The sequence below is a fragment of the Engraulis encrasicolus genome, chromosome 19 (assembly GCF_034702125.1).
Source record: "Engraulis encrasicolus isolate BLACKSEA-1 chromosome 19, IST_EnEncr_1.0, whole genome shotgun sequence".
Taxonomy (NCBI): Eukaryota; Metazoa; Chordata; class Actinopteri; order Clupeiformes; family Engraulidae; genus Engraulis; species Engraulis encrasicolus.
Window position 1 is genome coordinate 24,748,802 of NC_085875.1, and position 26,633 is coordinate 24,775,434.

General features: G+C 43.4%; 2 protein-coding genes across 2 annotated transcripts; both read left to right on the top strand.

The window, feature by feature from the left end:
• Positions 1-3,808: 3,808 nt before the first annotated feature.
• Positions 3,809-21,393, top strand: LOC134435090 (synaptotagmin-like protein 2). The gene is made up of 10 exons (XM_063183871.1): positions 3,809-4,476; positions 8,196-8,257; positions 9,458-9,562; positions 10,620-10,792; positions 13,470-13,572; positions 14,272-14,433; positions 15,169-15,247; positions 16,290-16,389; positions 18,488-18,693; positions 19,997-21,393. Exons 1-10 carry the CDS (start codon positions 3,978-3,980, stop codon positions 20,134-20,136), a joined length of 1,629 nt encoding a protein of 542 aa, XP_063039941.1. The 5' UTR covers positions 3,809-3,977; the 3' UTR covers positions 20,137-21,393.
• Positions 21,394-22,469: 1,076 nt separating this feature from the next.
• Positions 22,470-26,393, top strand: gja1a (gap junction protein alpha 1a). The gene is made up of 2 exons (XM_063183872.1): positions 22,470-22,865; positions 23,466-26,393. The coding sequence occupies exon 2, from the start codon at positions 23,482-23,484 to the stop codon at positions 24,637-24,639; it is 1,158 nt and encodes a 385-aa protein (XP_063039942.1). The 5' UTR covers positions 22,470-22,865; positions 23,466-23,481; the 3' UTR covers positions 24,640-26,393.
• The last annotated feature ends 240 nt before the right edge of the window (positions 26,394-26,633 follow it).

Below are 26,633 nucleotides of genomic sequence, written 5' to 3' on the forward strand. Positions count from 1 at the left end.
TTCACTCATTGCTAGTGACTAGCTTAAGATATGTATTAGCAATTTCCTGTGTTTACTCTTTCAAAAGCATGTTCACAACCCAAACTACCCAAATGACCCTGTTCAAAAGTTTACATACCCTAGTTTCTGATGCTGAATATGGCCCTGTTTAACATCAGGGACCGCTCTAAATTGTTTGTGGTAGTTGTGGATAAGGCTCTTAATGTTCTCAGATGACAAAACAGCACATTCTTCCTGGCAGAATGGTTGTTTCCTTTAATATCTTTGGGTGTCTTGCTGGAACCTCACATTTGAGGTCTCCCCTGAGTGGCTCAATGATGTTGAGATCAGGAGAGTGAGATGGTCGCTCAAAAACCTTCATTTTATTCTTTCTGAAGCTAATGACGGGTTGATTTGGCTTTCTGTGTCGAAATATTGTCATGTTGGCACCGTTGGAATTTCAATTCAGAAATGCAATATGAGGAGTTTGGTTGGAATCAAGCCAATGGGCAAGGGAATCATTGCATTGCAATGATCATTGCAAGGGAAATTGTTCAGGAGGCATAGGACAATCAAAAAATAACTTCAGGTGAAATATAGGACAACATGAAAAAAATGTTTTAAACAGGAAAGAGGCACTTGAGGAAAGATGGGCTGTTGGGGGTTGCCAGGAGAAAGCCATTACCACAAAAATGCAAACATGTTATTTTGCATATGATACACCAAATAGCACAGTGAGAAGCATCAAAATGCCTGTGACAAAGTCATTTGGAAAAATGAGATCCAATATGGAACTTTTTTAGGGCCACTATAAACAGTACCATTTGGAGAACAGTCAATGGAGCCTATGATGAAAGTTACACCATACCCTTCTGTGAAACATGCTCATGGGACCACTGATTTCATGGGGACATTTGAGTTACAAATGCATTATACTTTTGATCCATACTCGCAGAATGATGAATACATTGCCCTGTGAAAAATACTGGAGGAAACTTGACACACATCAGCCTTGAAACTGCACATGGTCCATTGTTTGGACATGCCAACATGACAATATTTCAACACAGAAAGCCAAATCAACCCGTCACTAGCTTCAGAAAGAATAAAATGAAGGTTTTTGAGCGACCGTCTCACTCTCCTGATCTCAACATCATTGAGCCATTCAGGGGAAACCTCAAATGTGAGGTTCCAGCAAGACACCCAAAAATATTATAGGAAACAACCATTCTGCCAGGAAGAATGTGCTGTTTTGTCATCTGAGAACATTAAGAGCCTTATCCACAACTACCACAAACAATTTAGAGCGGTCCCTGATGTTAAACAGGGCCATATTCAGCATTAGAAACTAGGGTATGTAAACTTTTGAACAGGGTCATTTGGGTAGTTTGGGTTGTGATCATGCTTTTGAAAGAGTAAACACAGAATATTGCTAATAAATATCTTAAGCTAGTCACTAGCAATGAGTGAAAAAAAAGGTTTTGTGTAATCCTTCATATTTTGTGAGAAATCGCGAAGAAAGCGTTTATTCTGCTGGGGTATGTAAACATAAGAGCACAACTGTACTATACATTAAGCTACAGTATATGCAGGTCATTTAATGCCGAGGCCAGTGATATGTACAGTACAGTACATGCGTAACTGATGCTTCCGCACAGATTGCTGTAAGTGAATACTTTGACTTCCTGATGAGAGCTTGTCAATCAGGGGCTGTCAATCAAAAGAATGAATGACAGGAGTTATCCTATCTTGCAGAGCCCACCCCCTCTGCTTTCAGTGGTGGCCAGAAATCACCCAGCTACCACCAAGAGGAGGACGCATGGGGAAGGAGGCAGCCTGCTGGAAAATCCACTAACCCTTTCCTCAGCGCACACACAGTCACCAACACACCTATCAGCACGGCCCCAGCTGCCAGCCCTCGGCCTGGTAATGATTCACCAGGAGCAAACGAATCGCCTCCTGCCGAGAGCAGCAGCAGCAGGACATTCGCATTCCTGCAGTCGCCTTTCAAGTCCTCCACCCCTCCCCCCTCCACTAAAGATGTGGACGGCAGCAAGAGGGTGTCCCTACCACCTGCTTTACGCAAAGGGACATCCGTGGAGGACAGCTGGGTGAAGATATCCGTCGAGCCCAACACGGCGGATCTGAATCAGGGAACAGGTCCGCTGTCTACAGGTACAGGGAGTGTTCAGTATGGGTATGGGGCCGAGGCTGAAATCGAGCCCCATACGAGCTGCTCGTCGTCTGACTCGGAGGAGTCGCAGGCTGTCCCTCGGACGCCTAGCGAGCCGGTGCTATTGAGCTACAATCCAAATGCCTCGGAGGACGAGGAGGAGAACATTCCTCACGTCGTCAGCGCCAGGCCGGTCCCTCGTCAGAGGTCGTTTGCAAAGGGGCCTCGTAACCTTGACCCTGACCTTGACACTGAAACATCTGAAGCAGCAGCAGCAGTAGCAGCAGTAGCAGAAGACAAGGCCCTGTTTGGCCAGGCCTCAAGCTCGAGCTCGAGCTCCTCAACCACTGCACCGACGGAAACGGCGATAAGTTATGAAGTGGCTTCCTCCAGATCTCTATCTCCTGGACTCATTTCCTGCCACAGCAGCAGCAGCAGCAGCAGCAGGGAGCATCAGTCTACAGGGGGCCATGATGACAGACGAGTGCGAGAGGAGGAAGAGGAAGCGAAGGAGAGAGAGAACGAGAGTGAGGGAGAGATCACACTGAAGAAGAAGCAGCCCCGCATGAACTTCTTTTATCAGTCACGAGGCACCTCAAACGACACACCAGCCACAGGTGGTGGTGGTGCAGGTGGTGCTGATGATAGCGGTAGTCGTGTTGAAGAATCTGAAAGAATTAAAGTGTCAGACCCACCACCACCACAAGATCCACATGCAAGTGCTTATGTGCCTTTCAAAATGGCCTCACGCTTAGAAGTGTCTGTGAAAGAGGGAGGAGAGAAAGGGAAAGCGGAAGAGACAGGTGTGAGTGGAGCTTTTGGTGTTGGCAGTAAGGCCTTCACGCCTCACCAGCCAAATAAAAGTCTGTCGATAGAGAGCGAAGATTCTCCAGGAAACATCAGAGAGCCTGCTGTTGCTGTTGCTGTTGCTCAGCCTGCTGCTGCTCGCCCGGAACAGCCCGGAGAAGACAAATTGGATGATTTTTTCTGCAGCCCTCCCGAGACGGAGTATAAAATTCCAAAACTGAGCTCTCGCCTCCTTATTCATGCAGGGGATGAGATCGTTTGTAGTGATTTAAGCTGCGCGCCGCCGTCAGGCGATGGGCGCCGTGCCAGCCAGAATGAAAACGAGAGAGTTGAAAGGGAAAACGTGTTTGAGGCTACAATCAGGCAAGATGAATTTGGAATGAATCAGAGGCAGGCGGATAGGGATAGGGAACCACCTGCAGCTGGCCAATCACCAACCACCCCACAACACACACAGAGATCAGGACACGACGGGCCTCATCTTGAGGTCAAGTCAGCGAGGGTACGTTTCTCACCCTTAGCAACAACAACAACAAAAACAACTTCAACAACAGTGGAGGACGAACAGGCAAGCACGCCTGCAAACTATCGCCTCTTTGAAAGCATGCAGTCAGGCCCTGCTGAAGAGGCCAGGAGAGGCGAGGGTTTAGCAGCAGAGGAGGAGGAGGAGGAAGAGGGTGATGTGGACGACGGGGGTGAGAAGGACATGTGGGCGGTGGAGGAGGACGAGGGGGGTGAGAAGCGGACGCCGTTCCTAATGAGGTCTCGTGTGGCCCGCAAGGTGCTGCCTTCGCGGTTTAGTGATGACCACATGACCAGGGGCCGGGATAGGGGACAGAGACAGGGACAGGCCAGGGACCAGCTCTCACACTCAGCCCCAGAGGAAGTGACTGCCACTGGGGGAGGAATCGAAACGAGCCCTGACCTCCTCAAATACGACCACCAGGGAGACGAGTGGCGCCCCTCCACCTTCTCCGCCTCCTCCTCCGCCTCCAGGCCCCACAGGGTCACGTTTGGCATGGCGGAGGATTCTCTCACCCCCGTATCGACGCGTGCTGGCGTGGACTCTGAAGACACAGCAGTGACCGTCACCACCGTGCCCTCGGGCACAGCTGCAAGTGACACGAGTCTTAGCAGTAGCAGCGATTTCGAGGTGACAGAATTTAACTATAGAAAGCCCACCGTGCCTTCTGGGTTTGACAGGCAGGAAAAACATGAGAAGGATAATGATGGTGATGCGCGTACAACTGTAGAGTCTTCTACGTCAAGCAACCCCTTTCAAGTGTGGCGAGGAAACCCCTTTGTGCCAGCCATTTCCAGTGCCAGTGGTGGTGACCGTGTGCGTGTGTCTGTGAAGGAGCCCGTGGCCCCTGAACATGTGTCCTCAAGTGTTGATGTGCGTCCTCTCATTAGGCCCGAGGACCAGCCCGAACCCACAAGCGTACAGATGGGAAGTTACAAAGTCCCCTCCATAGTCATCATGCCCTCCGAGGCTCAGCATGTAGAGCTGAAAAAAGGTATGTAATAAACATGTGTAAATGTGCGTTGTACTGTAGTGTACACCATCAATGCTCACTTCCTTACCCTGTTTTTCTTTAGCCCATTTAAGCTTGATTATGCATACTGAAGGTGACCTGCCTTGACCTAGACGCCTGGTCTGGAACAACATAGACGGTGCTTGCAGGCTCTTGAGAGTTGAGGTTTTTTTAAAATAAAACATCTGGGTATATTAGAGCTGTATGAACACATTCCAATGCAAGATGTGGGTCCTAGCATTTAAATGCAAGTTATTTCATGTTTTTATGTACTTCAGAGGCTGAGATATTTAGGTTTTTATAGGCCGAGGGCACCTTCTCCCAAAAAGGGCTTAGGCATTCGGCAGCCGTTCTTTTTTTGCTGGTGCCTTAGGCTTAAATGGATTAAACTGCTGACATGGCATTTTTTTTCAGAAGATTTTTGTGTGCCATTATGAATTTGTTGAGATTCCCCGAGGCCAATATTTTGTATCTGATGGTTTACTTTGATAACAAGCAAGCGGCAGGCCCGGCCATCTGTTAGGCTACAACTTGTGAGAGTGGTTTCCTTTTTCCTCCTGAGAGTGTTGCATTTCTCTGGCGTTTCATAGCCCTTGGCCCTGACACTCTAGGAGCAACACCAAAAAACACCACCCTACTTGGAACTGACACACCCTTTCATTGCCGCTCCCGTGTCATTTGTCATCCTCTGCTCTGTCCGTTTCTCTCCCAAAGACTTCCTAAATAGGGAGCCAGAGGAGTGAAGGAGTAGGCAGGGGCCGATCTAGCCATTTTGGGGCCCTAGGCGAAATGGGGCCCTCAAACGTTATTGTACTGATATAACATTCTGTGTTTTGGTGCAATCTCAGTGTTCCAGCCTATTTTTGTGTGTGTTTTTGTGTTTACCGCGACTGGTGTGACAGTTGGGGCCCCTATGTAGGACAAATTTGATCTGGGCCCTAGGCAACTGCCTAGGTTTGCCTAATCATGGAAAGTCCGACTCTACGAGTAGGCAAATGAACGAGTGAGCGGGAGAGCTAGAAGACAAGACGAAACGAGACGCGAAGGGGCTTTCTTGATTAATGCCATCCTCCTGAAAGCTCCTTCGGCCTGATTTGAATCCGTGCCTTGCGACATTCTTTGCCTTTTAAACACAGTTCCCTCCACCCCCTTCCTCTACTCCGCTGTTTAAAACGGCATGACCTGAAAGCTAAAGTTGTGCTGAAAGCACACTCAGCAGGAGGGGGTGGTTTACAGGGACCTCTGTTGTTCACTAAGCATTGTATAGTACATTTGTATGGATTGCATGGGAATCACTGCCACCTCAAATTATTTATTGCTTTTAGTTCAAATCAATCCCCTTCATGCCGAGTCATCTATAAACTGACTGATTCATGAGACAACTTATACTGCATCAAAAAGCAGTATCCTACTGTACACACACTTGTGTTGGCTATGTACTGTTAATGTATGTATACAACATGGGTACATGCTCACGTTTCCTGCGTGAGCATTAGGGTGCATCAGATGCCCCCTATGAAAAGATATTGCCTTGGCCCTATAGTAAAAATGTTCTACACCCAGTAAAAACACACTGTGTAAAATATTTTGAAATTTGGATGAAGTCTACCGGGGCCACCAGCCCCATGAAAATAGAAAATAATGGTGATAGTCAGAATCTTGGAATAGAAATGGACATTTTGCTGCATAAAGCTACCCAATAAAAACATATTGTCTCAGCTGTGTGATAAAAATGTTCTATGCACAGTAAAATCACTCTGTGTAAAATATGTTGAAATTTAGATGAATTCTACTGGGTATACAAGGCCCATGGAAATACAAAATAATGGTGATGGTGATGGGCAACCTGGATTCCAAAGCTGAAGTCCAGTGCCACATATTCCAAATGACATACCTAGTTTTACCTTTCCAGTTAGGGCAATTGGACAGGTAAAACCAGGTAATTAGAAATCTGTGGCACTGGATTGTAGCTTTTGAATCTAGGTTTGCCATTGTCTTAAAACAGAGGTGGACAAACCGTGTGACACATTTGCCCCAGCCAATATAATGAACCAGCTGATCCTAATTACCACTTAATGAGGTAATTAGTGAAATCACCTGTATTGAGAGCACAAACAGAAGGAATATCTAAGCAGGGTGTGTATTCAGTCGATCCACGTACACAGACTTCAGTCTCAGGACATGTCTGATGGTCAAACTGCTATATTTAGGCAAATTTGCTCTTTTGCAACACAATATCAATTCCTTGCTGCCTTGGACCACTGCTAGTATCAAGCAAGAGATTGCAAAGCTGCATGACTGTTATATTTGTGTGTTTCACCTGTGGGCCTACAATTCATGGAGGAACATCTGTACTAAAGCTGTGAATGTTCCTTGGAATGCCTAGGCTACAAGGCAGTCAAAACAACTGTATTGAAGAGTGCCACTTCTTTATCCCATCGCCTGTGGTAGTATTTCACTTTACTCCATCAGATGAGTACCATAACTTACCTGAGAGGCCCTTGGCAATGGACTCTGGACCTGGTGATACCCATGACATACTAAGAAGCCACTTAAGTACAGGTTTTGGGAAGCCACTCTTTCCAACATCACATACAGTTATATTGTATTGTCATTATATTGGCTATATTTGGAATATGCGGCACTGGACTTTGGAATCCAGGTTGCCCATCACTATCACCATTGTTTTGTATTTTCATGGGCCTGGTGGACCCAGTAGAATTAATCTAAATTTCAACACATTTTCCACAGAGTGATTTTACTGTGCATAGAACATTTTTTTATCACACAGCTGAGGCAATATGTTTTTATTGGGTAGCTTTATGCAGCAAAATGTCCATTTCTATTCAGGGCTGGACTGGGCGATAAATAGGGCTCGGGCACTTTTGGATTTAAGGGGGGGCCCTCATTATTATTAGTGCTGGAGAACTGACTCACCGGTAGGCTCCGCACCCTCATGGGCCCCTATTTTCAGTAATGTAAAAAAAAAAAAAATGGGGGCCCACGAGGGTGCGGGGCTCACCGGGAAATGCCCGCCATGCCAGATGGCCAGTCCAGCCCTGTTTCTATCCAAGATTTTGGCTATCACCATTATTTTCTATTTTCATGGGGCTGGTGGCCCCGGTAGACTTCATCCAAATTTCAAAATATTTTACACAGTGTGTTTTTACTGGGTGTAGAACAATTTTACTATAGGGCCAAGTTGATATCTTTTCAAAGGGGCATCTGATGCACCCTAGTGAGCATGGTTTTTAATGCAGCATTGTTTTTGTTTTTGTTTTTCGACATGTCTGAAAAGTTGTGGAGTTGAGTTTTGACTGGAAATCCACTTTGTAGCACATTTTTTATATAAATGCAGTCCATGCAGTCCCATTTTTTCCCTCTGACTAAATCCCTTGCCCCTTGCTGCAGTATCAGTATCAGCATCAGTATGTTTCAAGAGGCAGTATTACAACTGTGTCATTAGTGTCTGTGACCCCACTTCGAACCCAAGAATATGAACCTACAATGAACCTACAATATCCAACCTACAGTAATAACAAGGCTTTGAAGACAATTTTCTCAGTTTCAGTGGTGGTGTAGTAGTTTCAGCACTTCGCATTTGTAAGGCAGTGTGCGCTGTCCCTTAAAAAATAAACTTAACTTTGTGTGTTCATATGAGAGTTATGCATATGAGTCTCTATTGTGTCTCTATTCTGTAGAGGGTGGGAAGTCCCCCATGCCCAAGGCTGTCAAGGGCATCGTTGCATCTGCAGAGGGCGAGGTGGGTGTGCCATCCAGGCTAAGCATCTCACATACTCCCATTACTCAGCAACATGTTTCTGTTATTTGGAGAGTTATTTTTAAGCTGTACTTTTCACATTTACACACATCACACACACACACACACACACACACACACACACACACACACACACACACACACACACACACACACACACACACACACACACACACACACACACACACACTTGTATGTGCAATATTTGTCTCTCATGTTAAACATCACTCATGATAAGTCATAAACGTTTGTGCATATGTGTGCATCTGATATGCAGATTTTTATACATATATTTTTAAACTGATTCATTAAATTTTTCTTTTACTATGTGCATTTCTGTGTCAGGTGAACTGAATTTTATGTAGAAGTAATGACCATGTGTAGGTAAAGCTTTCTACTGTATGCATGAGCCCTATATAGTGAGTGCTGTGTTTAGTGGATTGTATGCACCATATGTCTCTGTACAGTTGAGTAAATACTGCCTTGACTGTATAAATGCACGGTACAAAGCATGCTACGTTGTGTTTGTGTGTGTGTGTGTGTGTGTGTGTCTGTCTGTCTCTCTGTCTGTCTGTCTGTCTGTCTGTCTGTCTGTCTGTCTGTCTGTCTGTCTGTCTGTCTGTCTGTCTGTGACCACCAAATTGTAGCTGACTGGCTTTTTATGTTATGTAATGGCTGTGTTTACCGCAAATGGAAAATGACTATAGCATGTTCAAGGGTGCTTGTGCATTATATTCAGTGATGCGTTGCATGTCTGTGGCACGTTCATTATTAATGACTTGTGTTTTGTACAATAACCAGATCTGTTGCATGACTAGACACCTGTGGTGCAAGTGTGTGTGTGTGTGTGTGTGTGTGTGTGTGTGTGTGTATGTGCGTGCGTGCGTGTGTGTTTGAGAAAGCGAGAGACAGATGTGTGTTTGACAAGTGCTGGTCGTAACTTTGTGTGTGTGTGTGTGCGTGCGTGTGTGCATGTTTGAGAGAGCGAGAGACAGATGTGTGTTTGACAAGTGCTGGTCGTAACTGTTTGTGTGTGTGTGTGTGTGCGTGCGTGTGTGCATGCATGTGTGCGTGTTTGAGAGAGCGACAGACAGATGTGTGTTTGACAAGTGCTGGTCATAACTTTGTGTGTGTGTGTGTGTGTGTGTGTGTGTGCGCGCACACGTGCGCAATGTGTTTCAGGATGACACGTTGGACACAGACGATGATGACCAGAGCTCAGTGTCCAGTTTTGGCTCCGATCTCTCTGGCAGGAAGAATCACCTCGGCAATAAATCCTTCGCAGGGGTGACTATCAAATTTATATACTAATAAAATATGAAGAGCTGTTTTATAAAAGTCACTGAAATACAATTTTAATAAAGATAATTTTATGACAGCATCAGAAAAATTGGAACAGAGTTAATCTTACCTGACATTTCCGCCACAAATCCAACATTTAAACACTGATTTACACAATATTATCAGAGAAAGAAACTTAAAAACCCGTTCGAATTGAGGTGTGCAATAAGCGCTCAATGATAAACTCATATAAATATTACATAAAAATATAAATAGAGTGTACTACAGAGAGTTTATAAGTTCATTTGAATTTGTACTTTAAAACTCTTGAATGCTTCCTGAAGAATCAAGGCTAAACTGTTGTATTCACACTATTTTTTTAAGGCTGGGGTTTTTATGAAGGAAGCGTTTGTTATGAACTCTTCATATATTCCCATATAAGGCAATTGTAGTATTATGCGAACAAATAGTCTTTGACTGATGTTTTAATCACATTGTGTTGCACATAGGGACAGGGCGTCAGAGCAGAGCCCTTTTTTCGTAAAACATTATCATATAGATGTTGCAGTGGGTAGGAATGAAGGTTTTCATATACATAATATCACTGAACCACATCAATGCTATCAGAGAAAAAAATATGTTTGTTTAATCTGGCAATGACGTTGAGATGTGGAACAATTTGAGAAATGCATTACTTTGTTGCTTCAGGCAGGGCTGAGGATAAGATAAGACGTTAATAAATGCTGTGTTTGTTCTGTGACACAAATGGAGTTGCGTTCCTCCTAGAATAACAACTAGAACAGAACCTGTCACTCACATCTGTACACAAACGTGCGTGTGTGTCTGCATCTGCGTGTCTGTGTGTCTTTGTTGTGATTGTGGTGCTGGCGCTGGTGCAGGGAGGCAGTTGGCAAGGGGAGGGTTACACACACACACACACACACACACACACACACACACACACACACACACACACACGGCATAGTACTAGTAGTGTACTGTAAACACGTGAGCTCCTGCCTGGGTTTGCTGTGATTATCCTGATTCCCGATCCTGTCCACAGCGCACAGGCAGTCTGCTGAGCATCTACAGTGAGGCGGGCGACTTTGGGAACGTGGTGGTGCAGGGAGCGGTGGAGTTCGCCATGATGTACAGTCCAGCGGAGGAGCTCATCATCATGGTGGAACAGTGTCAGGACCTCGCCCACGGCAACGCTCGCAAACAACGCACAGACCCGTGAGTCATCATCATCATCACCAAAACCGCCATCAGTACTAATGTCAAATTCATAAGCAACACACTCATACAGACATGAGAGTTCCATAAACACTAGTGGTGTCAACAATAATCGATTCGGCAATGCAATGCAATGCAGGGCATGGATGATCCAATTCAATGCGGCAAGTTCCAGAATCGATGCGGCAAATTTTTTAACTTTCAATTACTTCCGTGGATATTTCGTGGAGCAAATGATTGTTAAATTAAATAAAAGCACTTCAAAGCATTGAGAACTGCAAGACTGATACAGAAAACAGCCAATAAATTGTTGCTCAGTATCCGACTACTTGTATTGCCTCATCATGCCTCATTTGCTTTGCTTTCAGTAGAAATGTAATGCATTGCAATGCATTGTAGAATTGAATCGGATTGAATTGAATCAAAGAGAATCGAATCAAATAGAATCTCTACCTCCCAAATCGTAATCGAATCGAATCGTGAGGACAGTGCCAATGCACACCACTAATAAACACAATAGTCATCCATGATCCATATCATCAAAAATATAATCGATACACCATCATCAATGCACTCACAGGCAACGTATAGACCAGTGAGCACCTCACCAAACACCACAGAATCAATAACAACTAGAAATGCACTCAGAGAGTGTAGACCTCCGCCAAGGTTTGATAGAACATTTGACTATGATACACCCTATTTTTTTTATTTTAAGTCTTTCTGCCTTCTTTTTGTTGAGTTAGAAACTGGAATGTCAAAAATCGCCCTGTCACACAAGTCAATTTGCAGTTAGGGCGTCTAGGCTAGCAATGCTGGAGAATCTTTTTAAAAATCCTGGTTCCGGTTTGTGATCCAGATCACCACCAAAATTGAATCACTTGTTCCATTGGTCATTTCCAACAACTCCACAAAGTTTCATCCAAATCCGTTCATGACTTTTTGAGTTATCCTGCTGACAAACAAACACAGACAAACAGACAGACAAACCAATGCGACCGAAAACATAACCTCCTTGGTGGAGGTAATAATCATACTGACATCAAATATATATCAATAAGTTTCACATATCCATCAACCATCACCGATACTAACTGACATCAAATATAGTACAGCATATTACATCAGTGTCAGGACCTGGCCTATGGCAATGCAAACAAACCACACACAAACCCATGAGCTCCTACACAGACAAATTAGGCATCCATGTCATCACAAACATTAAGTTATCACCAAAACAGGTTATAGGCCTACTAACATTTTGCCAGGACAGGAGCTCATAACAGTGCACAGACCCATAAAGCTCTGAAAGAGACACAGTAGCCTACAGTAATCATCCATGTCATCAAAATTACAAGTTATCAGTCATGAATTATCAAAATCATCAATACTGACATCAAGTGCATACCAATTCATAGAAATATTGAAATCAAAATATTAATAAAAAATCATACCTATTAGTAGCTTGAATAATATATGAATAACAATAGCTTGAATAATAATTCAAACCAGTCCTTCATCAATAATTCTCAAACCAATACATTATCTTAACTAGAACGGGCACTCGGTAGAGCGCAAACCTTCGCCTACGCCACTTATTTTTTTCTGGCCATCTTCAGAGTGTGGGGCATAACATTCTCCAAATTTTGGTGTTAGTTTCATTTAAATCGGACCGGAATATCGTAATATTACATTTTTGGCCCATTCTTGACCTCTTATTCAATTCAGCATGCACACGTTGTTCTGGCATATAGTGCTTGGCAAAGAAAAACGTTTTTGACCTTTTCGTGACCTTGACCTTTGACCCAATCACTCCCAAAAAGTAATCGATTGTTCCTTGGGTCATGACCAATCATCCCACTAAATTTCATAAAAAATCGGCTCAATTTAAGTTTTTGACCATTTCGTGACCTTGACCTTGACCTTTGACCCAATCACTCCCAAAAAGTAATCGATTGTTCCTTGGGTCATGACCAGTCATCCCACTAAATTTCATAAAAATCGGCTCAGTTCTGTCTGAGTTATACGAAGTACAAACAAACAAACAAACATATTCACAAATAAATAAATAAATACACAGCGGTCAAAACATAACCTTCGCGACAAAGTCGGCGAAGGTAATAATTTCAAATATTTAGCATCTATCTACTCAGTAGAGTATTAGTATTAGTTCTCTACTCAGTAGAGGATTCTATTGTATGTTGCTTCAAGTGTAAGTGGATTTTGAATTTGATGTATTGTTTTATTATCTCTGTGGCATGGCTTGGTGGTAACCTGCCTTGCTAGCACGATTCATGGTTTCCTGCTTCCCAAAAGCAATTTCTACCAAATGCTGCCGTGTGCAGCTGTCGTCAACAGTGCTTTAATTGGCCCTGCGGTGGTCACTCGACTGCCATGCGGCTGACCCGGGTTCGATTCCCGGCCCGGGTCCTTTGCTGATCCCTCCCCGTCTCTCTCTCCCACTCATTTCCTGTCCTACTCTTCACTATCCTGTCCTAATAAAGTTGACCCCCCCCCCCCAAAAAAAAAACAAAAAGTATATTAAAAAAAGAAAACACAATTGCAGTAATGTACTTTATGTAATTAAGTATCACATTTGTTTACAATAAAGTTTGTCCTTTTATCACCTTTGTGTACAATAAGGCCAACGATGCGTTTGTCCTTTTGTCCTTGGCAGGTATGTGAAGACCTACCTCCATCCAGACAAATTCCGACGTACAAAAAGGAAGACCTCCATTAAGAAACAGACGACCAACCCGGTCTTTGTTGAATCGCTCAGGGTGTGTACTGCACCGCAATTGCACAAAGCCATGAGGGCAGAGTAGAGTAGAGTGCCATGTTTGGGATCCTGTGTACACACACTGAGTGCATTCCAATATGTGACCTTGCGTCCTCCACTTGGGCTTGTGGCCTCCCGTTTTGATGATGCCCCGCCTCCGTGGAGAAAGCAATTAAGTTTCCCTGCTGTCAGCCTAGCCAAAACATTTTTGGTTGACTATTCTTCATTTACCATCCTGTTTGAAAATGAGAAAATTACTTTACAATTGAGCTTTGGCGAGATATTGAAATACGTATAATGCTGTTGTCAGTGATGTCATCACGACCTATTACTCCCTGGTATGAGGCCACAAGGAGAAGTGGAGGACGCAAGGTCGCATATTGGAACTCACAGACAGACTGCGTGTTGACCCACTTTGTCCTTTGACTTTTTTTTGCTGTACTGTACCTGTTGTTGACACAGCGAGTGTGGCCCAGTCTGATAAAGGGCGTATTACAACATACTCCCATGTTCTTTTCTCACCAGGACATGAATGCACTTTCTCACCACCACGTGGTGTATATATGTTGTTTTTATCGGTAACACTTTACAATAAGGGCACATGAATGATATTGGAATTATGTTGGAAGTAATGTATGATTTATAAATTAACACATGACTTACTGTATATTACCTTTTTATCTCCTTTTCCTCCAATCAGTACAAAATTAAAAAGAGAGAACTGCACGACAAGACGCTGAATCTGTCAGTGTGGCACAATGACTCGAGGGGCAGGAATGTGTTCTTGGGGCAGGTGGAGCTCGACCTGAACACCTGGGATTGGGGACACGAGGCTCTAACGTGGTACAATCTCCAGCCCAAGGTACGGCATCACTTGGTCTCATATTCCGCTTCCTTTATAAGGCAAGTGACTATATTTGATGACTTCCGATTACTTGCACACCTATCATAAATGCCTCTGCCATGCCTCTCTACAAGGGTGTACACCCAAGTGGGCTATATCAAATTAATCAGGAGAAATCAGGCTTTCAGATAGATAGTCACATCTTGACATTCGACCAATCAGCAGTGGGCTTGAGCCTGTCAAACTTTTTTTTTCACTCGGGAGCAGACATTTGTGTGCCCTATAAAGGGTTAAGACAGGCTCTCACCTGGTACAATATCCAGCCCAAGGTGAGGCATCACGCGTTGTGGTATGTTGTCACCTGATTAAAACGGTCAGGCCAAGGTAGGCCTTCAACAAGTGTAGTAGTTATTATCCCAAGGTATTGTAAGCTCACCTTGTATAATACCCAGCCCAAGGCAAATATTACAAGCCTTAATCACACAACCATGTGATATCCAGGAGTGAGGCCTTGCCATGTCATTAGTAATACATTAATTAATATAGTATTTAATGTACTGTAAGTAATTGAGATCTGTGGTGTTTTGTTAAAAGTTTTCAAGTTCTTAGCAAATAACTGTACAAAACAAAAATGCCTGAATAATTTCAGTATTTCACTACTATTCGTGCCACCATAAACAATGGAAATATTGTTCTAATTCTGTACTAATCTTCAGTTTAGTTTAAAGCTATGTTTGTTTTATTTGCTGGCAGGGTGGAGATGCACATGAATCTCAGGACTATCGAGGAACACTGTTTGTGGCCGTGAAATATGTTCCTCCAGCCAGCACAGGTAAACTTTTATGATCTCACATCCACCTTATTGGGCTAACCTTAATCTAATTTCGACCTAATTCACCTTTAACAAGCTGAGGAAGAGTGTTCTCTTCCAAGATGGTTTTCCTTCATAACAAAACTAATGCTAGTTATGTACAATAGCATTGTTTTACCTAGGGACTTTGTGAAAAATGATGATGGGTGTTACTGACATTTTTCACCAAAACGCCAGCCACACATCCTCCCTACACTCGCATACACTTCCCGACACGCACAGACCCTTACATTGACACGCAAGCGCACTTGCGCACACACATAGACCCAGACACAATACAGGTCTGTGCCCAGACACCTGTTAGCATCGCCTACACACCTCAGCCAAACTGTTGCCTTTTACAGCGCCTATCGCGAAAATGCACACATGTAACAAACACACATATTCCTCAGTTAAACATGTACTGATTGGTTTGCTGTATGTCCAATCAGTATTCTCCTGCAGAGTGTGAGCCCTTCAAAAGGGCAGGGGTTTTCATTTGTGCTAGAGAGGGCCAGGGGAAAGCACGCTTGCTGTGAAGCTGTGCAGAGAAGTAAGTGCAAACGAAGCGCTAATGAAAAAGTTATTGAAAGTCTTTTGTTGTAGTTATATTTGAGTTGCCTGATTGAGACCGGTTTTCTTTTTTGTTTATTCTCAGTTTTTGTTTTCTCTTTTTGTTAAGTCACTTACTGCACTGTAAATAAACTCGCACCCGCTTCACTTTAGTTTTGAGTTGCCTAGTCGTTCTTCTTGCGGTCATCCTGATATGAGAGAGGGGTGGTCAAGCCTCAATCTCACAGACTTTTTCTATTGTTTTCCCTCTTATGTAAGTCGCTTTGAATAAAGGCTAAAACTAATGTCATGTGATGGCATATGTTCTAGTGGCAGGAGAAGGTAGTTAAGCATTGTGAAATGGGCGATCTCATGTCTTTCAGTTTGTTGGGACTGTGAATGAGTGTATTTTAGCTAAGTCTACAGTCAGAACTGTGATGGCTCATTTGTACCATCTCTATTGCTCCTCCAGGGGGCGCCAAGTCCAACACAGGAGAGGTACATGTGTGGCTGAAGGAGGCCAAAGACCTGTGTCAACTCAAGTCCCATAACGTGGACTCCTTTGTCAAGTGGTGAGGGAGACTTTGTACTCGATGACATCTTCCATTTATTATTGTTTCTTAAAAGGAGCAGTCCACCCTTTTTTGATTTTCACATATTAGCAGAATTTCCCAGCATTATTCATGAATGTGCATATCATTTTTACCTCCGCCAAGGAGGTAATGTTTTCGGTTGCGTTTGTTTGTCTGTCTGTCTGTCTGTCTGTCTGTCTGTCTGTTTGTTTGTTTGTTTGTTTGTTTGTTTGTTTGTCAGCAGCATAACTCAAAAACTAATCAACTGATTTGGATGAAACTTTGTGGAGTTGTTGATAATGACCAAAGGTACAAGTGATTAAATTCTGGTGGTGATCCGGAACCGGATTAAAGATTCTGTTAGTAGGATAACTCAAAACCTAATCAACTGATTTGGATGAAACTTTGTGGAGCTGTTAGTAATGACCCAAGCAACAATTGATTAAATTCTGGCGATGATCCGGATCACGAACCAGAACGAGGACTTTTCAAAGATTCTTCACCATTCTAGATGCCCCTTAGTGACCAAATTGAATTAGAGGGACCCAATTGAATTGCGGGAACAGCACAAAAACAAGGCAGAAAGACTTAGGGTGTAACATGGTCAACTGTATCTAGCAGCTTCCTTGGCGGAGGTCTGCGCTCTCTGAGTGCTTCTAGTCTCCTCAGTGTTTTCAGTACTCAGATTTATTGGATCAGAATTATTAGCATAGCTTAGCATAATCATTGGAAGTAAATGGGCAGCATTAGCATTAGTGGCTTGGTGCTAATTCTGCCCATGCTAAGCTATGCAAATATTTCTGATCCAAGAAATCTGAGTACTGAAAACACTGAGAAGAAAATCATATGCACATTCATGAATAATGCTTGGACTAATGCTTACAGCAAATATGTGAAAATCAAAAAATGGGTGGACTGTTCCTTTAAATATAGTTTGGGAGGAGCACGCGAAGTGATTGACAGCTTTGATCCTATTCCTACTTTCTCAAAGATTTAATCCCTCCTACCCATTCACCTGTCGTGCACAAAGGCTCTTGAGTTGTCCCACCTCCTCCCCAAACTCATTTCACCAGTGGTCCCACTCTACCATCCCTCTACACACAGTGCAAGCGTATCTCATCCTGCATGATCTCTGCTCCAAGCGATACCGGACCATTTCTGAATCAGCTCATTTTACACCTATATTTAAGTTAAATAATTGAGCTTTACCTTTCTCCTGTTCTTCCAGCCGGGTTCTGAGTATGGCAACACAAATCCTACCTCCTAATAGCCATCATTGAATCTTGTGCAACCAGCGTTTTGCATTGCCATACTCAGAAAACAGCTGCAAGTACAGGAGAAAGGTGTAGCTCAATTATTTAACTCTAAGGGAGGTGTAAAATGAGCTGATTTTCAGAAATGGTATGGTATTGCTTTAAAGTATCCTGGGTCCGAGGCCAGCTACCATTTACCAAACATTATTGTCTGTACACCAAGCACTCGGAGGGTGAACTAATGAAATTCAATTTATATCACTCTACAGAGGATGTGTGATTCGGAATTAAATACAATCTCATTGAAAGAGTATTAAAGCAGAATATTTTTATTTTCTCAATTCTATAGTAGATGTGGGCTATGTGTTATCAAATAGGCCCCTAACTCCTTCTTATCTGACCTACTGCAACTGTACTGTTTCAATGTTTTTTTCTTAATGTTGACTTGGCTATTATGGAAACATTCCAAAAGGACACATTTGTTGCTATAATGATCTCGGTTAATAGTCTGAAACTAAAGATATTACAGTAGTATAACCAACAAATACCTGTCAGTCAGAGCTTTTAAACATCCCTCGTTGCACCACATTGATGACCCGTGACCTAGATTCTTCAGCAAGTGGAATGAGATAATAAATTAATGAGACTTTAGCACAATTTCGCAACTCCAGAAACACTGCATCAAACCCGAATCTCTGACACTTTTGCCTCCTTCAGATAGTGATTGTCCTTGTGAAATTCTTCCAGATTCAATCAGAAACACAGCACTTGTTGTTCAATATCAAAACCTGATCTCTGGTGCATGTTCCTTCCTTCCTTTCTCCCCTCTGTCCTCTCCTACCTAGTTACATGTTGCCAGACACGAGCAAGAAGAGTCGGCAGAAGACGCGCGTGGTGAAGAAGTCCCAGAGCCCCGTGTACAACCACGCCATGGTGTTTGACGGCTTCAGGACGGGGGAGGTGCGAGAAGCCTGCTGTGAGCTCACCGTCTGGGACCACCACAAGCTCTCCAACCAGTTCCTGGGAGGACTGCGCCTCTGCTTGGGCACAGGTACAGTAGCACTCCCTTGCACGCAGGAGCGAAGCTATGGGAGGAGGTGGGGGCTATCATCATGTTGACAGGCCATACGGGGGGACCCTATCTGTGTTGTGCCCTGGGGCCCTATGTGCAATTGTTCAGCCGCTTGCATCACTGTGTAATATGAGGGGCCTTAACCTTGTTTTGCCCTGGGGCCCTATGTGCAATTGTTCTGCCACTTGCACTACTGTACAGTCTCGTTTGACCATTCATTCTTTGTATAATTCTGTATGTGCAGTACATCGTGAAATTTCATTATTCTTCAATGTGACCCTGTGATATTTGTAAAGAAAAAAAGAAACATGTTGCTGTTCTACCCGGTCTAAAAAGTAGACATCAGGACGATCATCAACAGTGAGAAGATGCCAAAGCACTGTGCATTATGACTGCAAAATGCAGCGAGCTATTGAAACAGTATTTCGCTATTTGCCATTAACTTTTCATTAACTTTTCAATTCATCTTTCATAAACTGTCACTGACAGATATTTTTGTCTCACTGCTCCACACAGTATATATTTTCTCTCTTGTGTGGATGATACAGTATTTTGTAAATCCTTGAGATGGTTGTGTGTGAAAATCCCTGGAGATTAGCAGTTTAATACTCCAACCACCAGCCTGTCGCTGACTTTAGTCACTTACAGTAATTCCTCTGTATTTCTCATCCTCCGTTTGAACTTCAGACAACCTTGGCATGCCTACTATAAGATGCGTTGAATCTCAGCTGTGTCATGTAGCCATTGCAGCCATGCTGACTAGATTTTTGTGCTAACAAGCAATTTAACATTGCCTACCCAATAAAGTGGACAGTGAGTGTATGTTAGTACACAAGTACGTACTTACTTTTATCTGTTTGTGTGTTACAGTAAACCACAAATGCACCACATGCCTTAGACTTAGAGTCTCTGCTCTGGGCCTGCTCAGGATTAGTGTGGTAAATAGTAGTTGCGAAAGAGAAGTCTTTACGTGCTTGAAGGTTGAGAGGGAGGAGTCTAGTCTTGTTGCCTACTATTTAAATGCTAAACCACATTTGTACCCCCTTTTTTAACCACATTTTCCCCACACATTGCTATTCCCTGCATTGTACTGCACTGTGTTGCGCAAACCATCTCCGGCTAACCGTATTATTTACAAAGATAGTGCAGCATATACGTAGAAGAATAAAATAGAATGCAGAATAGAGGTCAGAATAGAATTGCTTTTGTTTTACGCATCTCTAAAATACTGTTCTTCTCACCATCTCTCCAAAATCTGTTTTTTAATTATTTTCGGTCCCAGGAGAAAGCTACGGCAAGAAGGTGGACTGGATGGACTCGATGGGTCAGGAGGTGGAGCTCTGGGAGGCCATGCTGTCCAAACCCAACAGCTGGGTGGAGGGAGTGCTGCCCCTACGCTCCTCTATGACGCCAAGGAAATGATGACACACACACACACACACACACACACACACACACACACACACACACACACACACACACACACACACACACACACACACACACACACACCCTACGCTCCTCCATGACGTCCAGGAAATGATGCCCCACAAATACACACACACACACACACACACACACACACACACACACACACACACACACACACACACACACTTAAACAAACACACACACTCCTCTATGACGTCCAGGAAATAAAGACCACCTAGCTAAGAAGAGCACAAGACTGAAGGAAATATCTATCACCTCACAAGAAGAGCACAAGAGCTAAGGTCATAATTTATTATACCAACTCCCAGGAAATGAAGACCACCTCCATAAGATGAGTTAGGGTGAAAAGAATTGTGCACAGCCCCGGTCAAGGTGCAGGACAATGACTGATTCAAATTCTGATTCCTAGAAGTTTGCACACTTGAAATTATTTTGTTACTTTTATGGTATTTCATGGCAGGACAATGTTTGAACCGTGGGCCCTTCTATATTCTGAAAGAAAAACTCACTGTCAAAATGTTGTCCTCCCATGGAATAAACAACAAATTGATTTCAAGTGCTCAGTAAGAACAGCACAAGACTGAAGGTCATACTACGACCTCAGTAAGAAGGACAAGATATTGAAGGTCATATGCTTCATGATCTGAAATTTGCTCTTGATCACTATGTGCGAGACAGGCACTCTATGTATGGAAGAAAACATGCAACTTATATCCTATGTAGTAGTGAAGAAGTGAATGTTTCGGACATGAGAATAGTGTATGTGCAGTGTATTAAATGTTAACTGCAAGATCATACAGTAAGTGAAGAGAAGGTTGAATGTTCTGAAGCTGCATCAGCATGTGCTTTGCTCCTCCTAAATCAATGCTCATGCAACAATGGCGTTAGGCTTAGCCATGTTGGTCCTCCTCAGTCCTTTTCTCTGTCTGTGGGTTCCCACAAATCAGTATGTACAGTATAGCTAATGGTTGTGACACAGCATGGACAAATTGTCTGATCAAGAAAATCCTCTACTGTGCGATTGCAATAAATAATAATTGCCATCTCTAAGTGTTGCTGGTATTGTCCTTTTGTGCTCTTGGTTGTTAGGGTAGCTGCAGTACTGCTGATAGGTTTGGCCAGGCCCAGGGGGAAAAAAGTAATCAGACATACATTTGAAAGGGCCCCCAACTCAATGCATACAATGTCACGGGGAGCCAATTCTTCTTCTTCTTCTTCTTCTTCTTCTTCTTCCCCTCTCTCTCTCTCTCTCTCTCTCTCTCTCTCTCTCTCTCTCTCTCTCTCTCTCTCTCTCTCTCTCTCTCTCTCTCTCTCTCTCTCTCTCTCTCTGAGCCTGGGGCGATTGCAAATGAAAGAAAAAATATTCACAACAACTCTATGAATAGAAAGCATAGAAAGAAAAACACATTGCTGGGTGTACTGGATCAGATCTAAAAATGGTTGAATGATTTGACTACTGCACTTAAATATTACCCCATACATACTGTATTCAGATTTGTATTGCCAAAGTATTTCCATTTTTACAGCCTCCTTTGTTCTGACAGCGAAAATGTAGCTGTTGGCAGCCATTTTGTGAAATGAGCTGCATCAATATCCACAAGACAACTTTTTTGGCAAGATGATCTAGAGATAATGCAGCCCTTGTGAATAATTCAAAAGAAATCGAATGAGTGTCTTCACTATGGTTTCCCCATTTTCATTAGTCTAACTGGAATGGAGAATAGGCCTAATATTTGTGGTGGAGGCAAGGATTAACTTGTAGGGTTTACTTATATTACTTATATTTTGGTTCTTTTTTTTCTTTGGTGGTTTTGTTTATGTTTTTATCCCACTCTGTGAGGATCCTAAACTGTGAGATGAACTCACTTGTGCTAACTGCAGTTTGGCTTTGGATATGACTCTTTGTGCTGCTTCTTAGGAGTAGGATGAGTACATCATTAATTCTGGAGACTGAAGTGGTGACTGACTGAAGTGGTGAAGTTCCATACTATGTCGCCTCCTACAGGCAGAACAAGTGCTTTGAGAAGATGACTAGGCCTACTTGGCGACAGAGAAAAGGCTGTCTGTAAGCCCAGTGTCCGTATTTGGTGCGCGTGACTTTTGTTAGGTTAATTTTACTGTGGAGAGTTGTTGTGTGTTTTTTTTTTCATCGGAGCTTAGAGCTAATAAACACAAAATGTGCAGATATTAGAACACTTTTTGAGGTCACTAGCTACTGTAGAAAATCTTGCCGCATGCTGGCCTACTTTTTACGCAGAAGTGCGCACTAATAACTTTTAAAAATATTAGTTATTTAGGCATAGGCGTTATTTTTGGAAAACAAGTTTTGAGAAATTGGTTACCTTATTCTCTCGAAAAACAGTTAGTCAGCCTATAGTTTAATTCAGATAGAACTATATTTCTTACATGTTGCGCCAGGTGGCGATATATTTCCCATGTGATGCTCACATTCCTTCACATCTTCTGAGGGGAGAAAAAAAGAGGATGAATCAAAGCACGGAGTCATGCAGGCTGGATGAGGAATCAGATGACCTCAAACTTTGCCGAAGAATCACACGAAGAAAGCAGGGGGAAGATGCCAATTTGGAGATATAACAGTTTGTTGAAGACATACAACATTGGGTTTAAAAGTCACTCCATGCCTTCACCTAAATTGTATGTGGATGTTTTCAAGCGCGAGGACTGACGAAACGTTTCTGGTAAGTACCACCAAAGTTTCTTAGGAACAGCAGTTAATTTTGTGTTGTTCACTTTGCCTACCAGCCTGCTCTAAAACAATTTGTGAAGCGTCTAAGCTAACGACGTGAGCGGGAGTTCTAAAAAAAAAGCTTGCCTCTGACTTAAATGCAATCATTGAAAATTTGGACTGGACATTTTAACCTTTGAACTTGCTATATGTTCCCACTTTGTTTTCGTTAACGTTTCGCTGCCGTTTACAGTGTAGCCTATACATTCATGTTATCATTATTTATCTAGTGTTTGGGACTATTCCTTCTGGGTTGTGGGGCAGACGCTGGCTGGCGGAAACATCTGGATGGCACATTTTAACTCCCAGTCCCAGACAGCGCTAAGGCTCGAGTAGTAAGCTGTGTAAAGTTAGCACAAATGTCCATTTAACTTAACCTACTGGTGATATTTTTAGGCATTTGGCCACTGCATGAAATTAAGAAACAAAACTTCATTTCATGATGTCCTTAAGATGAAGAAAGATTGGGTAACGGTTCCGTGGATATGTAAGAGCGCAAAGCATTTGTCCTGTCCTATAGACCTTTAATTTACTTCTCTTCCTGTGTGTACAGAGCAACCGTTTTCATCATGGGCGACTGGAGTGCTTTAGGGAAACTCCTTGACAAGGTCCAGGCGTACTCCACAGCGGGAGGTAAAGTCTGGCTTTCTGTGCTCTTCATCTTCCGGATACTCGTTCTGGGAACAGCGGTGGAATCGGCTTGGGGCGACGAGCAGTCGGCCTTCAAGTGCAACACGCTTCAGCCCGGCTGCGAGAACGTCTGCTATGACGACTCATTTCCCATCTCGCACGTGCGCTTTTGGGTGTTGCAGATCATCTTCGTTTCCATGCCAACGCTACTCTACCTCAGCCACGTCCTCTACCTCATCAACAAGGAGGAGAAACTCCTAAAGAAAGAGGACAACCTGAAGGCAATCAGGAACCAAGGCGGAGACGTGGACGCACTGCTTCAGAAAATTCAACAGAGGAAGTTTAAGTATGGCCTTGAGGTGCACGGAAAGATTAAAATGAGAGGGGGACTCCTTTACACTTACATTGTGAGCATCATCCTCAAGTCTGTTTTCGAAGTCGCTTTCTTAGTGATCCAGTGGTATCTTTACGGATTCCGCCTCAGTGCGGTCTACACCTGTGAGCGATTCCCCTGCCCCCACAAGATAGACTGCTTCCTCTCAAGGCCTACAGAGAAGACCATCTTCATCATGTTCATGTTGGTGGTTTCGCTCGTGTCGCTCGGCCTCAATGTCATCGAGTTCTTCTACGTCCTGTTCAAGAGGATGAAAGACCAGGCCAAGGAGAGGGCCGTGACTCAGCTCCAGCGCAGCAGCAGCAGCCACCACCACCACCACCTGAAGCCACCGAGCATGAACGAGATGCCGCCTCCCTCCAGCTACGTCTACTACAACGACTGCTCAGCGCCCCCCATGGCCATGGACAACCACCTGGAGTACAACCTCAACCAGGCGTCGGTGGACAAAAACAACTCCTGCGAGATCTACACCAAGCAGGCCAACGCTCAGAACTGGTCCAACTACAGCACGGAGCAGAACCAGCTGGGGCAGCAGAACAAGGTGCCCACGTACCCGTCCTGCCCGACCCAGGACTTCCAGCACCACTACACGGAGAAGGTGGCGCCGGGTAAAGACCTGCCGGGCCTCCTGAAGCAGCTGGACCAGCGACCTAGCAGCCGGGCGAGCAGTCGAGCGCGGCCAGATGATCTTGACATCTAGCCGGAGATCCCAGACATGGGGGTGCAATGGGACAGCATCATGTGAACGTCACGTGGGTGTGTGTGTGTGTGTGTGTGTGTGTGTGTGTGTGTGTGTGTGTGTGTGTCCACAGAGGCAGCACAAACCGGGTGAAGAAAGCAAAAGTAGTCTACCTGCTATGTAATGATTCCTTTCCTTTGTGCTCCAAGCACAACTGCCTAAGTAGGTCAATCTACCTAGCCAAAGACTTGTTCTTATTGGGATGTTGTTACTACAACTCAGTGAACTGGCTGAAAGAAATGTGTAGCAGGATATTTGTTTTTTTTTTCTTTTTCTACATTTACCTGGGATGTGTGCCTTTGGGTCCGCTCCACACTACTGGCGAGCCTAAAAGCCTAGGCCTTGGCCTGTGCCTAGGTAGCCTACCAGGCGATGCCATTTTACTCTTCACAGATGTGAAGTGATGTGCCAAAAAACTCTTCAGCTACATTCCAGTCGGAGAGAGAGAGAGAGAGAGAGAGAGAGAGAGAGAGACGAGTGGACGAGAGAGTGAGAACAAGAGAGAGACTCAGGCGAGCCTGTTAGAATGCAAAATAAGCACTAGGTGCCTTGAATTCTTGTCTACAGTACAGTACCACTCGTGCCAGTAAATTCAAGTGCTGTTTTTGCAGTCACTTTGTGCTACGCTATGGTTTACCAAGTGCCTTTTTAGAGTGTGAATGATGCACGAGTGACAAAACAATTATGATTTACAACTTGTTTGTTTCTTGCCTTGGTTTTTGTCGACCTCAGGCGAGCATTCTTCTTTTCTTTTATGATGTCAAGAGCTGTAATATATATTGCTGGAAAGTCGTGAGCTAGTTTCTCAAAAGAAAAAGTGCTAGTACACAGATGCAAGAGTGGATGATGTTATACTATGTGTGTAAATATTGTTTAAGAGGTGGATAAACTGCATCCCTGAACGTTTTAGGTTTGTTAAAACTCTGGGTAACTTTTTAAGGGGCCCTCAATGACAGTGCACTTACTCATTTGATGCAGTGGAATAACTGGTGTGATAACTATTACTGTGATAGCTATTACATCATATATATATTTGTGTATCTATATACCATAATGACAATTGTGACCATAATGTACTATGAAGTGGTTTTATAACACTTTGCCAAAGTGATGAATTCTTCCACGGAGGCAAAGGGCTTAACTGAACCTCAAGGCACCTTTGGTATGTAGATACACAAAATAAACCCTGTGTAAACAGTTGTACTTACATGTTAGTACACCACTTAGTTATTTCACTGCACCTATTGGGTGAGTACACTGTAATTAAAGGCCCCTTAAAATAAAGTGTTACCAAACTCGGTTTACTGCCCTCCGTGGACTGTGTCTAAAATGCACACTCATTCACTTCAGCGCCCTTTTGATTTTTTAAAACTGAAGTTGGGTTGTTTTGAATGACTCGACATGTTCTCAACGTTGGCATTGTTATTATAACAGGTATGGTACGTGTTTGTTTTGTTAACAGCAATGTTTGCACTGATGTTGATGTTTTTTTTTTTATCTAATATTTTATATAAAGAGTTTACATGTGACAAGACATTTGGCAAGATCTCTGCCTGTTAGTGAATGCTAAAGGGTGTTCAGGGGTGTCTGTGCACATCAGCCTTTGGCCCGAGTTCTGTTCATTGCTTTACTCCAAAAGCTGCGCTCGTCAGCGAGGCACAGGAATTAAGAGATTTTGAAGTCCTATTTACCTAAATTAAAGTTGGTTAAACATGGCGCGTCTTATTTGAAACATTTGTGACAAATTGTTTGTGTACGGGAATGATGAATTCTAAGCCTTTTCATCGTCTGAAAATTAAATGAGGTAATGGGATTCAAATAGTTACCCCCTTCTCTCCCTCAGATTTTCCTATTTATCCAGTGCTAAATGAAAACATATGTTTGAAAAGAAAAAAAGAAAAGAAAAAAAAACACACACAGACAGAGTGGCAGATGTGGGTGGGTAAAACTAAAGC